The sequence below is a fragment of the Notothenia coriiceps genome, unplaced genomic scaffold (assembly GCF_000735185.1).
Source record: "Notothenia coriiceps isolate Sejong01 unplaced genomic scaffold, NC01 NC01_scaffold00010968, whole genome shotgun sequence".
In the NCBI taxonomy this organism is placed as follows: domain Eukaryota; kingdom Metazoa; phylum Chordata; class Actinopteri; order Perciformes; family Nototheniidae; genus Notothenia; species Notothenia coriiceps.
This window is the reverse complement of record NW_011343669.1, coordinates 574,521-590,370: the sequence shown is the minus strand read 5'-3', so window position 1 is coordinate 590,370 and position 15,850 is coordinate 574,521. Positions and strand designations below refer to the sequence as shown.

Here is a 15,850-nt window from a genome sequence, read left to right as displayed (position 1 = left end):
GCGCGTTACGTCTCCTCTTTTTCATTTGATTTAATCTCATGGAGATAATAGAATCTTTACCATTTCAGAGGCCTTTGGAATGGCTGGTATTGTTCAAAACTCAAAAGTCTTGCAGAATAAAGCACATTAAGTGTACCACAGATACAATTTAGTGGACTTGGGGATATAAAAAAGGCAATTCATTATAAATACCAAAAGGATTTTCTTTGTGTTTATAAGTCTATGACTTGATTAGAAAGTGGGTATGAAAGTAAATCTATAGAATATTATGAGAACTTAACATTTATAAACCTGCATTTATATGGTTTAATTAAAGCCCCCCTTGCACAAAAGTGCGTTTTTCTTATTGTGACTCACTTGGACATACATTTGACAAGAAATAGAGTTAAACCCTAACACTGTTTCCGCATGAATCTGCTTAAAGGTCCCATGTCATGGCCATTTCTACTGATCATAATTCCCTTGTTGAGGTCTGCTAAAATAAATGTATATTGTGTACATTGGTTTCTCATACAGCATCTCTGTATAGTATGTGTATTCACTCTCTGTCCTACACGGCTTGTTGGAGCTCCTGCCCCCCCCCTCCCTGTGAGCCCAGTGGCCGTCTGCGAGACAACGAGACACAGCGAAACCCAGCCTGAAACACACACACACCCGCAGCCTGGCTGGGAGTTTGTGTGTGTGCCCAGGCTGAGTTCCGGCCCACCCCACACCTGTGAGCCAGCTCACAGTGTCCCACTCCTCCCAGCAGCGAGCCTTGCAACGTCCCGCCGAGTGTGTGTGTGTGAGGAAGTCCGCGGATTGGTCCAAACGTAACGGATCTGCGGACGTAACGGCTCCGCAGATTGGTTCAAATGGACCAATCTGCGGAGCCGTTACGTTACGTCACTATACCCAAAATACGTCACTATACCCAAGAAGTAAACAATGGAAAAAGAGAAATCTCCAACGAGGTGTTCTGGGGCAGCACAGACAGGTCTTTTCTGTGTTAGAGTTTTACTCGCTACAGGGTGTACTTTGAGGGTTTGTGACTCTGCAGACCGTTTGCATGCATAAAAAGCTACATAACACACAAGGGGACGGGTAATAACCGGAAAAGCATGACATGGGACCTTTAAGAACGGAGCGTTTCTCTGCACTTACCCCAAATATCAGATTAACTGCAATAAAGCTGTATAACAACTCACCTCTGACTGGCAGAGAACTTTGAATAATTTGCACAACAGCTATTTGCACAATTATAATTTATATTCAATCCAATCTCTTTTCTTTTGTGAATTTGTAAATACTTGCTGTTCGTGTCAATTTGTATTCTTACTAAATATACTTGCTGCTAATGTTCATTTTAACATTTGTATCTTTAAAAATGTTTTAACTCATGCAATACTTGACACGGATGCTGGAACAAAAGAATATCCCAATTTGGGATAAATAAAGTATCTATCTAACTAACTAACACAGGCATCTGTAAATATGGTATTGGGAAGCCAATCGTGGTTCCAATATGAAACTTACACAAGTGTGGTATCCATCTTTTGTTTTGTTTTATGGGAAATAAACTTGAAAGGTGATAAAGAGGGGATGACACACAGTCAAGGGCTACAGATCTGATTCAAGCTGAGGCTGATAGTAAACATAACATTACAATTAGAATGACAACTGATTTACAGTGCATTAGGAGAAACCTTGTATTAAGTCGCTAGTTAAACTTTTGAAATGATAAATATTTATGTATTTAGCTTTTTATGGACTAATATATGTCATTTAAGTACTCTTTACTGTGAAGAATTCAAAAGTGTTTTATTTTTCAAAAAACATATAATATAAAACATTATTCAATGAATAGCAGTTTGACTTAAAACCCAAAATGAAGGGGGGCTTTAAATAATCTTGATCTATTAATAGATCACAATGCACAAGGCAAGGCTAATTCCACTATAATTTCAAATGATAACACCTGTATATAAATCCGATATTTAATTAAAAACAGATAGGCGTACAACTATTAATCCGGTAATTTAATATGATATTAATGAAGAATAAATAAATAAAACCAACTGACAGTCTATGTAAACCCACTCAGCATGTGAGTTAATGAGTATTTTATGCAGACATGTCTAACACAATAGTGAATTGAGAGTTTACCCTCACACACTGCGTCTCATTCTGCAGGTCAGACGTCCCTCCCCCTCCGCTGCGTGAGTGGTTTAAAGTTTCACTCCTCGGGCTCTGATTGGTCCGTGAAGTTTTTCCGAGGATGAATAACTCCAGAGCTCCGAGTCCCCTGACGCACAGCAGCCGGAGAGTTCAGAGAGACAGTTAGAGTATTCTCCTATCTTACACATCAGGGTAAGAGGATACTAAACTATGGAGCTTATCACAAATAGAGTCAGATTTGTTTTATAGAGGAGTTTTGCTTGCAGAGATTTCAGTTTTGGAATATTTTTTTCCGACTTTTTATTTTTTAACTCTGCATCACCCACCGTGAAACATGCCTGCTTTCGGAGTTTGGATTAACGCAATTTGGATTTTACTTTTCACCGGTTGTGACTTGGCTTGTTCAAGTTACTCTGAAGACCAGTGCAGCTGGAGAGGAAGGCAAGTATCTTTATCTTACGAGAGCTCTTCCTGGATGATGTTGAAAAATGCCACCGAGAGATGCGACAGGTGTCCCGCTGGCAAAGGACAACATTTGTTTGGATGCAACACGTTGAGACTTGCCTTTAGGGCGCAGTGAAATGTTTCTCTATGCTGCGCTCGCGCCTCCGGGCTGTCTGCAGGAGGCATGGGGGGTGCAGACAGGCAGGAGACTGCAGGATTACAGCTGAGACTGGAGGAAAATAACATGTGGTGCATGCACTTGTATAAGGGTAGTTTCATTATAAATATATTGTTAAAAATTCCTGCAGAGGACTTTTAGTTTTTATAGTTTTATAGTTTGGCCCTTAAGATGCAGACTGGCCCCTGGTACCACAGAATGCCAGTAGGCGGCGCCTTCATGGGAATGTCTTCATCCACAGAAGTTCTACTAAAAAAAAGTTTTATAGTCATTATATTATTTGTAGTCGTTGCTATGAAAAGTTAGGGGTTTATTTTTCTTCTCTTTCTTTTTCAACCTGCACAGTCCATCTTGCAGTTATTTCAGGAAACTAAGCCCTGCCGATGCTGATGTAAGGGACTCATGTTTAAGCCCTAAGCCTTGCCTGAATGTAAACTTTATCTAACCTTTCCTCCTTTCTCTTTTCTCTCCTCACAGTGGTTTGTCCCAGCAGCAGGGCAGCGTGGAGCAGATCTTCCTCCACTGCTCTGAGGGCACCCTGGACTGGCTGTACCCCAAAGGGGCCCTGCGCCTCAGTCTGTCCCCCCGCCTGCCCTCTGTGGCGGTGGGGCCCGGCGGAAGCAGCTCGGGCCTCATCACGGCCTGCGTCAAGCCCTCGGAGCATTTCCACGGAGCCCAGCTCTACCTGGAGAGGGACGGGGTCCTGGAGCTCCTGATCAGCGACCGGCTGGAGTCCTCCCCCCCACCGAGGGTCCGCTGCTTCAGCCGCCTGCCCGGGGAGAGGGTGGCTCTCTTCCTGCAGGCCACACCTCACCAGGACATCAGCAGGAGGATCGCATCCTTCAGATACGAGCTGAGAGGAGACTGGACCGCCCGCCTGTCACTGGACAACAACCCCATCAGCAGTGAAGGTGAGGCAGTGAGGCAGCCATGTTGGATTGAGTGTGAGGTCAAATAGGGGGACACAATGACCCGGTTATACTTTAATTTTTCCTTATCTAGACAATACATTTGTATCAGAGGAACCATTTTATCTCTTAAATCAATAACTATCAAATATAGGATGAAAAAAGTAATCCATTTGTATATTCTACCTTGAAGCGGTAATCTATAAATAATCTAATTTCTGTCTCTTTTTGTCATATGAAAGAAACAAAAACTCCTAAAAACCCACACACTGTGGTCAGAGTTCTTCCTGAAAAGTGTTGGGGGACGTAAGGTTTTATTCAATCCACCAGTGATGACACTCCATAAAATCCTCCCTGTTGATGATTCATAATTCATAGCAGGCCTCTGTGGGCTGGTTGGACTTTCCGCAGCCTTGCAGAGTGCAGAGGGGAGGAAGTGGCCAAACTTTACCCAGAGGCGTGCGGGTTTGGAGTAGGAGAAGGGGAGCCGTGGAGTGGGGAGGAGGGGGACAAAAGCTCAGTATGTGGGGCTTTCTCCAGAGTCCACAGCACTTTGAATGGGTGCCGCATGAGTATTCTGGGATTACTGCCGTCTCCTAGGAGACAGGGAGGCCTCTGCCCAGCTGAGATGCTCCCCTCTTTTGTTGGGCTGCCTCTCTGTGGGGAGACTTGTCTGTAGGAGTTTACTCCCCCCTCCTCACACTCCCACACACACACACACACACACACACACACTGATTAGGCTTGGATGGGGGTTTGCTGTGGACTAGAGAGGAAGGAATCTCATTTATCAAGAGGTTTTCACTAAGGAGGAGAATATGTGGGGTGGGCAAGGGGGCCTCCAAAGAACCACAAGGAGAACTTTAAAAAATGCCAGGACTTTTTTTCATTCTACCCACAGTTTAGTCCATGCAGACGGACAGAGCTTTGATGGTTTTAATTTTTTTTGTGGCCATCTGCCAACCTTGTTAGGACTTAAAGTTAGGGGAACTATATTTATATAAAAAAAAAAAAAAAAAAAAAAAAATGTCCTTCCAGTTTTTAAGAGAAGCCTTGGAAGAAAGAAGGGAGAGCATTTTGTGGGAAGTGACCCCTTAAAAAGGTCTTTGAAGTCCACCCCCACTCCCTCTCTTTTTGGCCCCTGTCTACATGGCTTTGATGAGGTGTGACTGTAGACACCCTGAAAGGCTTTAAGGGGGGACGTTTCATCTAGCCATTAAATTGTTTGGGGTGGAAAAGCCTTGCACCTTAAAGCTCCACTGGTCCTCCTCCGCCAACTGTAAAAGTAGCAGCTGTCTGTTACAGAGCGACGGTGGTCTCTCCTTTGTTGCTCGTCTTTGCAGAGTTTTATCTCACATTCCTGTGCATGTGATCTGGACATGTCTTTGATTTCCAGAAGCTTGCTTTAATTACAAGCATGTATGTGTTTTATAGCAGTTTACGGTGTTATGCAAGGTCAGCAACTGACTTCTTCCTTCCCTTGTTTTCTCTCCAGAGGCCTGCAGACCCTGCAACAACACTGAGATTCTGATGGCCGTTTGCACCAGTGACTTTGGTGAGTAACATGATGTAACAAGTTACTAATATGACAGGAAACCAGAAATGAAATGTCATTGTCACTCAGAAATCCACCCTTCCAATCCAGCCTAGATTAACAAATTAAACCTGACCTCTACAAAGTCGTGGCGGCAAATCCGAAGATCATAATGATTTCTAATCAGGATCTATAAATGGGTCGAATCGGTTTAAAAAGGCAGCGAACCCCGGTGCCTCCAAATCCTCTCCTCTCAAAAGTTAAAGGTTAAAGGTGAAACGGCAGCTCTCTGCAACCCCCAACACACACACACAGGAACCCCTACTGGAGGCACTGTAGTGGACTAATCCTGACATCTCCCCCCCAGAGAAGGAGTAGTGGACTAATCTGCTGGCCTCTTATTGAGCTGTTATGGCACTGAGGAGAATTTCAGCTGGCAACAAAAGTTAGGATTAGTGAGGAGGTTTGGTCCTTAGTACGTCTTTAGACATCAGTTGGTGGTCAACAAAGAATCACCCCGGTAGGACGATATAACAACCTACATGAAAAAATTGAGCAAAGGGAACAAAAACAAAGTTCTGCGTTGTGAAATATTCATAGAAATTAACCTGAATATCCTGTTTATCCACAGTCGTGCGAGGCAACATCCGTTCAGTGGTGGAAGACGACAACCTACGAGCGGCGGTGATCAAAGTCAGCGCCACCCGGGTGTTTCGTCAGAAGTACGCCCTGTTCACCGGCAACAGTCGCCTCAGCAGCCGCGGGGAAGTCAGGACGCTGCTGCAGTGCGGCGTCAAACCGGGGCCCGGCAGCTTCCTGTTCACCGGACGGGTCCACTTCGGGGAGGCCTGGTTGGGCTGCGCTCCCCGATACAAGGACTTCCAGAGGGCTTACATGGCAGCCAAAGCAGCCCAGCAGATACCCTGTGAACTGCCGGTAGACTGAGTGTAACAACTCACCAGCAGCTTGTCTACCACTCAGAGTTGAGGCCGTTCTGAAAGCCAGGCCAAACTCAGCCCTGCTCCATGTTTTGGAAGAAGCCATGGTGCGCCCCATGCAGCCATGGCGCCACCAACGTCTTCCTAAAAGGACTGAGGAGTGAAATGGACTTTTTCCCAACACCATTTCAGTGCAATATGCAGTCACCGGGTCAGGAATACCCTGTTCAAGTGACATGAGGGATGTGGTTGAAATGAACTCAAACGCTTTTGGTATTGAAAAGTGATGCCATTATGCAGGTTCAGAGAAAATCTATTGAAAAGCTTTCCATTCGAGATAAAATAAGTCGAGCCATTAAATCAGGCCCATTGAGAGACCTTGCGTTGAACTCAGGAACATTTATTTACATTTCTATAGAAAGCTTACTGCCTATTAGTTAGTATCCTAGTGAGGATACACTCTAGGCACCTTTATTTTCAGCCATGTCTGGCCATGGGAAAGTTTGCTGGGGTCATCCTCAGTGTTACAACTATTAAGGAGATTATAAAAGAGTCCTCACTAAATGTATATTTGCACTGATAAAGGGAAGGGAATTATCTGGAAAGTGTGATGCTGCAAGCACTGAAAACCAAATAAAAAGCAACTATATGTAGCATAGCGATGTGGAGCAATTGAGAATTTAATATATGTACAGATGATGAAGGCACATACAGTACCTGAGCATGTTTCACAGCTTAAACTAGAGCTGAGAGCACTTTCATATTCAGCCAACTCTGAGATTCTGCCTCTGTGATGACATACAGGCTTTGTTACAGAAACATAACAGTACATTTCAGTAGCCATGCAATATTTCTGCTGAATTGAACCAATTGGACTGCATTTCATTATACATTTTTTTTTTTGAAACACATGTTTAAGTGGAGTTGTAGCAGTGTTGCCAAAGCCTTTATAAGTTGTGTTGTCAAGTCATTCCCTGCTCTCTGCTGATGAACCACATAACGAAATTCACCTTTATATACTGTAATAAGCATAACAGCCATTTATAACCGCAGTCCAGCGTTATAATGATATAAACCTGTTGCTATGGATTAAAAAGAACAACTGCTTTTGGTAAAAAAAACACAAGTCATAACAATGGCTAGCTCAAGAGAAATGCATAAAATGTGCATTTAATGTATACAATTCTATTCTGTTAATATTTTATATCTAATGTGCACTATATCAACAAGGGGAGAGGTTCATACCAAATGACCGTAATGTGCTAAAGCGGTATGTCTTATAAGCGTAAACACTGCCATTTTCGCTGTTTATTTGTTATGTAAATGTATGTTAATAGCAATATGATTGTAAATATGTTAATAAGAAATTCTAGAAGCATCGGCATTGAAAAAAAGCCTGTGGAAAAAAACAACATTGTGATATTATTGTGGATTATTTTTGTGTTTGTCTGTGTGAATAAAATATACTGTGAGAAAACACTCAAGTATTTCTTTTCTTTTCACTTTGAACTCTTTCTTTGGTCACTTTATGATCCACATCTATTATGCAGCCGGATCATTAATTTATCAGTGCTCTAAACCTCTCACGGAAAACATCAATACAGTTTAACCTACACTATAGTATCTGGGTCCAAAGGTTTGTAGCATGGTAAACTTTTCTCAGACATAAGTCACTTCAAGTACCCATGAATCAAATCCTTGAAAGCTCAGAACAAACGGCGTGCCCGAGAGAGCGAGAGGCCTTGAAGGCGGGGAGATTTAGGGAGCGTTCACGACCTTGAGGGGGTTTGGACGGGGAAGGAGGTAGAGTCGACGTTAGGAATTCTGTTGTCCTCAGACTCCCATTTTCAGGATTCAGGAAGCAATAAATCGCCATTAAGGGAGCGGCGTGGCAGACTCGCCTCGGCTGAGGTGCCACACAGTCGCTCACATTGTCCTGACCACGTGTACGCGAGAACACAATCAAACCAAATCTCTGTTCCACGCCACATAACACATGCAGCTCCAGCTAAACTCTGGCTCCTAACTCAACTAGGATTTCTCCAGCAGCATCACAGACCATGGACATTTCCCTGAACAGATGAGGATGGTGGATGGCACATCCATATTTATTTTATGATAAAATCACCACCTGTTTCTCCTTCTTGCAAAATTCTGTATTAAAACTTGTACACGCACACACCTCAATAAAATCTCAAATGTATTGCACCCAGTAAATCCAGTTGAAAAAGAGCAGCTGAGGAATTTACATGGTGTTTTGGTTCAATGTGTAAAAAGGAGAATCACAAAAGATCGACATGCCTTCCATGTCTGGCTGGCTATCTCCCATAGAAAACCTGACACTGCTTTGCCACCGCATCAGTAGTTCATGTGAGGGAACCTCCAACATCCCCAGCTATTTACTGCCTCAGTGCTCCTTTAAAGCATACCGTAGCTGGGGGGCCTCGAGCTGCTCAGCCCTGCAAACACACACCTCTACCCCCTCCTCACCAGTACATCTGAGGTTACTGCTGCAGGGCTGATAAGCCAAAAACAAAGAGCATTCAAATTATACTCCAACAACTAATACATCATGTCACATTTGGACAAAGCTCAACTTCCTGCATTGTTGTTGCTTCTTTGTGACCCCTGCTTGAACCCCTAAAACTGCAGTATTAATGTCAGGGTGTCCACGTTGACACAGTGTCACAGAGTTTTGTTATTGCTAAATAAACCTGTCTAATTCTAAATAAAACTTTGTGAAAAAAAATACAGAAAGAAAATGCTCTAAAGACGTTTCTTCCATATTTACACTTGCTCCAAACGCACAAAAGGTTGGCGCATGGGACACTTCTCACCTTCAATGGTTGTGTTGGAGAAAACATGGGACTCAATTAGGCTGCAGCCGTTGCTCTAATAAAAAAGCGATACAATTACAACAATTGTCAAGTGGGCCAACATACGTCAAATGTTGGCGTAAGGCTTTGTCCAGTTGCAGTTTGCCCTTAAAAAGAAATCGACAATAAGCCAGTAAATGTTGCAATCGTAACTTCTGACAAGTGCACAACAGCCGTGTTCAATTTGAACCAACCCTACTCTTTCAAAAGTCACTCACCAGACAAGTGATTCAATTATGAACAGTGTCTTACATGGAAGTGTACTAAGGGAGGTATCAAAATACCACAACAATGATGATTGCATACACTTTGATGATGTTCTGCAGACTGCTACAGAAACACAATACCCCCCCCCCCTCCCCCCGTCCACCCCACTGCTGGCGTTATTCTCTCCTGTTGTGTTATTGAGGTGAGGTACGGACACAGCGGGGCGGGAAGCACTCAGGAAAGGGGAAACTGAAGCAATGAGAGAGAGAGTGTTGGGTGTGGACTTCCGTCAGCCCCTGGGGGAGTTTGGGGGAAGCGGCCGGAGACAAAGCTCCAGAGATGAGAGCACGGACAGGGCCAAAGTGCTCCTGGACCCTCCCTCATATCGAAGCCAAACAACACCGCACCCAGGTCCTGTTTATGCAGCAAAAACTCTCTCTGTTATGCAGCTTTAATAAGGTCTACAAATCCTACCAGCAAACCCCTGATACTGAGGGATAATGAACCCTCTACTTGTGTCTGGTATTAGCTTTATCTACATGCATTAATTTTGCAATACTCCTAATGCGTCCTTCGATTGTGGACATACATTCTTGACCTCAGAACAGTGGTTGACGCAATCTCATTTGCCTTATAAGTATTGTGGTTGACACAATCTCAACACAAGACCCAATATTGTTTTTGGAGCTTTCCCATTATATGATGTTCTTTAGTGGATGGAGGTTTCATAGCTGAGGTTGTTGACATTTCTGAGCCCTGCAAGGACTGAAAGGTCAAGAGTTTCCAGAACAAAATAAAGTAGTAGGGAAACTATTCTGTAAACCAGGGTTTTTTCCGTCTCCTCGTTTTTTTTCGGCATGTAAAAATACATTTCACAATGTTCAAGATGACATTTCTGTTTGCAGAATAGCAAAAACAAACACCTTCACTTCAGGAATTTCACTGATTTTGCTTCAGCTTCTCTTTAACGATTTATATCCACGGACATTGTAAGAATCTCTCAAAGCATTTTATTACTGTCGTATAGCCTGATCTGTCCGAGTGCTCAATAAACTCTTCGTCACCTGGATCTCTCTTTTCACGGCTTCATCCTCTAATCTTTCCCACAGCTTGGTCCACAGCTGCTGTTGTGGATCCAAAACAGTGGTTGCCACACACTTGACGCACAGTGTGTGCACCAACTAGATTAGTAAGAAGTTGGAAACAAACAGCTGTGGATTTAGCCAGGCTATATTTTCCACATGAGCAAGTCACTTTGCCATACTGATAATCTATCCCAACGCAACCAAACATTAGGCAGAGAGTTCTGTCCACCTCTTGCTGTGACTCAGTGTCTGTGCATCCTGCTGCCTCTCAGCACCAGCTGACAGTGAGCATGGAGTCCACGACCACACTTTGGCATCCCAGAATCCCAGCTGACAATATCTGGTTCCCATAACACCCTTGCACAGCTGGGAGTGATGATTCCCGAATGGAAACTGTGGATGTTCTCATCTGGGAAATTGCTAATTTGCCTTATAAGTATTTTCATGAATCCAGGAAAATGCAAAACTGCAGCCAAACAAAAACTGAAGATTGCTGAAATCAGTGCAACAGTTTGTATAAAGGCACTACCTGGGATTGGTGTTTCTATAATGAACAGTTTGCAAAGACTGATGATTAGCTTCTATTCACGGCGCTGAGTGAGGGCAGGAGAGAATTACGTGGTCAGCTTCAAAGTTGAGTGGGCAGTTTGGGTAGGTTGAGAGGTCAAGGCAGAATAGAGAACAAGTGCAGAGCGGTGCAAGAGCAAGTTTATCTGGCATGTTATCCCTCTGAAGTACTGAAAGGAGGAGAGCCAGGAGCCCCCTTTGTTCCTCAAGAGCCTGCAGATGGCTGTAATCCCTTCCAAAATGCGCACTGAAAATCAATCAAGACAGGGTAGACATGGTGTATGAAAGTGGAGGCGGGCGACACTTTTCTCAGGGAGGGGGTCCTGCAAAGAAACTTGGGTCAAACAAGCGTCTTTGCTGCTTCCCGCCAAAATAAAGTATTGTAGGAAAGACAGAGGAGATGAATTGCGACCCCCTTCAAGGAAGGCCTGCTCGCTACCCCTCAGTTTGAGAAGAACACAGCTGCCGTCTCCTCACCGTATCCTGGGGCTGACGTGGTCTGCAGGGGGCACAACCACAAACCCTCCAAACGCTGACATCATACTCTAATAAGGCTACTTAGAGACTTTCACTGAGGCAGGGTGAGTGGGAACAGGCTCACAGAGTAGAAACGAGATGCATGGGTAGATAAGTGCTGATGTTTGACAGGTGTGTTTACCATGTTGGCTGACATGTTATCTTCTGGCACTAAATTCAAATGTATAGCAGAGGCTGATGGGAATGTCTCTAGCTTTTGTAGGTATAAATAGAAGTATAAGTTTACATTCTGACCTGGTAATGGCGCTCAAATGTGAAGGGGTCACCAAAGTTACTACAGTTCATCCAGAGTGCAACATAAATGCAACTTTTTTGAGCAGTTGATTCAATAGTTGTAGAAAGAAGTCATTAAAAAACGAAAAATGTGAACCTCATGCGGCAAAGGTCAGAGGATGACCTTATGTAGGGTTACCCTAGTGACGACAAATGTCTGTACAAAATTAAATTTGTCAACAGACATTTGATTAGTCAACAGAAACGTCCATAACGCTGCCAGCATTCTAAAAAATACAAATATGTAGCACCACCTATATGAACATTTCCTAAAGATAACCAAGTTTCCTAGAGTTAACCATTTGCTAGAATCCTCATCTATAAATACATCTCTTTCTACAATGACTCTAAAACTCCCGTCTTATTTCCCCATGTGGATGACGTCAGCCCTCTAAACCCCAGACTGAGAGTCTACCCACTAAAAGAAGCACACCTGTCTTTGGACCTGCTCTTATAACTCCGACAATTCACCACACGGATTATGGTTTTCTGGCTAAACCTGTCTGAGGGGCTGCACAAAGAGAAGAAACCTCCTCGACAGAGCAGTTCAGTTCTTCTCTCTCTCCCTACCTACCACCCACCTCTGTTTGTCTCGTGTAATCCTGCAAAACTGCCTCCCAGTTTGCACCCTTTTTTTTTTTTTTTTGCCTGTTATCTGTCTGCTCAGAGAAACCGTGTTCTTGGGTTTCCTCCTTTGAGACATTTTGCACTGTGGCCATTGTTCCACTTGTTTATCTGGGAAACAGGTAGGCTGGAACGAAACTGCCACTCAGAGGTTTTGTTAGGTTACTAGTATCTACTTGCATTTCTCAGCCTCAGGGCAGGGTTTGTCAACAGATACGCCCGGTGCGCAGTGTTTTGAAATGTGTGAAAACATGATATTTAATAACGCTCGTCTGTGAAATGTATTCAGGTGTTCATTTATCAGTATCATTTAATATGGAAGTTACACAATAAACTGGTATTGATTAGTTGTGTCTTGTTCTTTCCTTCCTCTCTAACTGCTACGTAAATAATAATTTCCCCCATAATTCATCTGAAAAATCAACATTAAAAAGCATGACGTTTTGTCTTCTCATCAGGGATAAAGAACATGTGGCATTGGTAACCTTTTACTCTCTGCTCAACAAGTGTTACAGCTGCATTGGATTCGGCTCTATTAAGGCAGGTATTGATGGTTACAGTTATCATCTCATGTATTTGATTGTTTGTTGAATTAAGAATACGAAATGAGGATCTACTCCAAAAAGGACCAGAGCACCAAACTTACAAATAATATTTTGTTTAGCTCTAGTGATATTTTCAGTTTAAACCCTGAAATAAGCTGTACGCTAACTTTGGTTAGTTCGATAAAGTGTAGTTGTTAGATGCCTATTCCACATCCAGACGATAAAGTGTAGTTGTTAGATGCCTATTCCACATCCAGACGATAAAGTGTAGATCAAAATGAGCATTTATTTTGTTTATTTGTGTCCAATGGTCACTCTTCTTTTAGCTCAGATTTGGTCTCCAACTCCAGGAAGGTAATATTTGTATTTTTAGCTGCTAAATGCTCCACTATGTTTACCAGCTAGTTGCAAACTTTTTCCATTTGTAGAAAATATTTTCTTTCCAGAAGTCTTAGTTATTATAACAATGATGTCCAGCCACAGACGTCACTAACAGCAGTTTTTACAGTTCATAAAATGCCCGTGAAATGCCATTCAAATGTGATTTTGCACACCATTAAATTATATTGTATTGGATATCCCCGGAAGTCTTGGCAGAAAACTAAAACTGTCCATGGCTAGATTACATTAACGGTAAAGACACAATCACATGTCATTTCTGCAATTTTGGTGAACTGACACTTTAACAGAGTGAGAGTTTGAGATTGTTTTTTTCTTTTTAACATTCATGTAATGAAACGTTAAAAGTTACATGTTACGATTTGACATAGCAATGCTAAGTGCCTGCTAAGAGCATTTTTCACGTGGGCTTGAGTGAGCGGAGAAAGAAGCAGAAATCTGGTGAAGCCATTTATGCAGCCGACGTGCTGACAGTCAGGCGGCGTGTTTACACTCCAACAAAGTGCCCTCACACACTGTGCACCAGCCCAGCCGCTGAGGCCTGTCTGATGTGTCAGAAGCTCGCAAACCTTCTCTCCCTTCGCTCTACGCTCATTCCTGGGGAACATGTGCGCTGGAATTCTCCCCCAATTAAGACAGGGATTAGCCAGGTCCGCTGTGGGAACCGACCGACTGTGGGAAACAGAGGCTCTGTCCCTCTCTCTTCCCTCACCGACACTCAGCCTCATTCTCACTCGCTCTTGTTCATCAAGCTGCCTCCCTCCCCTGTATTTCTCCCCCTGTTACTGTAACTCTTCCTCCTCCCATTTCTCACCCTATTTTCTGTAATTCCTCAACATTTTATTCCTTCCAATTTGTCTTTCTGTTCAAGCCACACTTTCAGAAATCCATTTCCTATTGTTTGCCCTCTCATATTTCTAATTATGCACTGACCCCTTTATTTTTTTCATTCTTTTTTCACACTCTTTCTCAGCCACCCAGAATGTCCATAGCTTTCAGTCCTGATTCTTCAAGGTTTTCTGAAGTGCACAGTTCTTCTGTGCTCCCCTCTCCTGCCCCTTCCCTCCTCCCTCTTAATGCCTCTCTAGCCTCCATACTGAAAGCTTGTCTGGGGGGGGAAGCTGGGGACTCTCGCATGAATAGTCTGAGACTGTCAGACTGAAAAGAGGGGGTCGAAAAGACAGCTCATCAGAAAAGAAAAGACAGGTGTCTCAGCAAACAGACAGTTACAGTATGTAGGCATTTTTTGCATTACTCAATTTAAATTCAACATGAATAAAAACACTCATTCCATCACTTTTAATGTGCAAAAAGCTTAAAATCGATCAAAATTCATTCTAGTTTCACGGGGACAATTCAAGAAACCATTGAACTTGAATGAGCAATAACTAAACAACCATGGGAACATCCTGGTTGCGGTTCATCCCCAATTTTCCATTGTCACATTTCTTTCTCATGATCTTGCAATACTCTCACTATCACACCGGATTCCTCTCCCACTGCGTCTACATTCCTCCTATTTATTCTCACCTTTCCTTTCCTCACTTGCTCCCACTCTGCCTCTACTTTCCTTACGTTCCCATAAATCCTTTCCCAGTGCACTCCTCCACACAAGGCTTGTCCGTTCCAATTACCGCAGGGCCGTCCAGCCCCCCGGCTCACACACAGCTCGCTCTCATTAAGCCTGTATCAATTAGGCATTAACCTCCTAAAACAAAGGGCCTCTTGACGACCAGGCCCATCGCAGGCCATGTGAGGAACTTCCTCTGCATCGCTCCACCCTGCTTCCCATCCTCAGAACCACACATTCATCCAACCTCTTTCCCACTGTGCTGCTCACAAAACTAAATCTGGGCCCAAAGCATCGACTACAACAGAGTAGAGAATAAGCAGTAAACGCTTAGTTGTAGAGTAAATGTTGAATAGGTCAGGGTCTTCAAACAAACCAGCTAATGGTATGTGTAGTTTTGTTCGTAGCATTTCATGATTTAACCTTCCTTTAAGTGTTTTGCTGCATTTTCCTTTTCATAAACTTTCACCGCACAGACGAGCTCAACTATATATTATGAAGGTGATAGGTTTTATTTCCCAAAAGACTAAAGTTAGTGTGAATTTAAATATATCTAGTTATTTTATTTCACATGACAACAAGGGTCATTTTTATAGACTGAAATAACTATTAGACTATAACGATTTATGCAGAATATAATTTTGTTTGCTAATTTCAGACAATGTGTAACTGTTGAGAAACAATCTCAGTGGTAAAGATGGTAGTCGAGTGCAGGACATGATTTACAACAATGGCTTAACCTGATTTAATATGGCATTGTAATGCACCAGTCCTGAAATAAATGATATTTAGTGAAGCTTGAAATGCTCAGTTTTGATGAGTCGGAAAGATGTCAATTTTTCTCGAAATGTATGAGCAAGTAAAAAGGCATTACACAGAAGGAACAAAATGTCCAAGACAACAACATTTAATGACCGTTAATGAAATCATTTAGAGTGACATCTTATCACTCAATTACTACAGATTTGGGTGCATTTTGGGGGGTTTCTGTGAAAAATGTCATTATAA

General features: G+C 42.9%; 2 protein-coding genes across 2 annotated transcripts in view; one reads left to right on the top strand and one right to left on the bottom strand.

The window, feature by feature from the left end:
- ccdc78 (coiled-coil domain containing 78) overlaps nucleotides 1–15,850 on the bottom strand; it is a 35,312-nt gene that overhangs the window by 13,796 nt on the left and 5,666 nt on the right. The window lies entirely within an intron of this gene.
- Nucleotides 2,302–7,049, top strand: metrn (meteorin, glial cell differentiation regulator). The gene is made up of 4 exons (XM_010772185.1): nucleotides 2,302–2,598; nucleotides 3,257–3,690; nucleotides 5,183–5,242; nucleotides 5,853–7,049. The coding sequence occupies exons 1-4, from the start codon at nucleotides 2,492–2,494 to the stop codon at nucleotides 6,164–6,166; spliced, it is 915 nt and encodes a 304-aa protein (XP_010770487.1). The 5' UTR covers nucleotides 2,302–2,491; the 3' UTR covers nucleotides 6,167–7,049.

What these genes read in the sequence shown, in the direction of transcription:
- metrn (XM_010772185.1), top strand. Translation starts at nt 2,492, where the DNA reads ATGCCTGCTTTCGGAGTTTGGATTAACGCAATTTGGATTTTACTTTTC. An exon ending in CAGTGCAGCTGGAGAGGAAG is followed by an intron (nt 2,599 to 3,256) that starts GCAAGTATCTTT and finishes CTCTCCTCACAG; the next exon opens with TGGTTTGTCCCAGCAGCAGG. An exon ending in CGTTTGCACCAGTGACTTTG is followed by an intron (nt 5,243 to 5,852) that starts GTGAGTAACATG and finishes GTTTATCCACAG; the next exon opens with TCGTGCGAGGCAACATCCGT.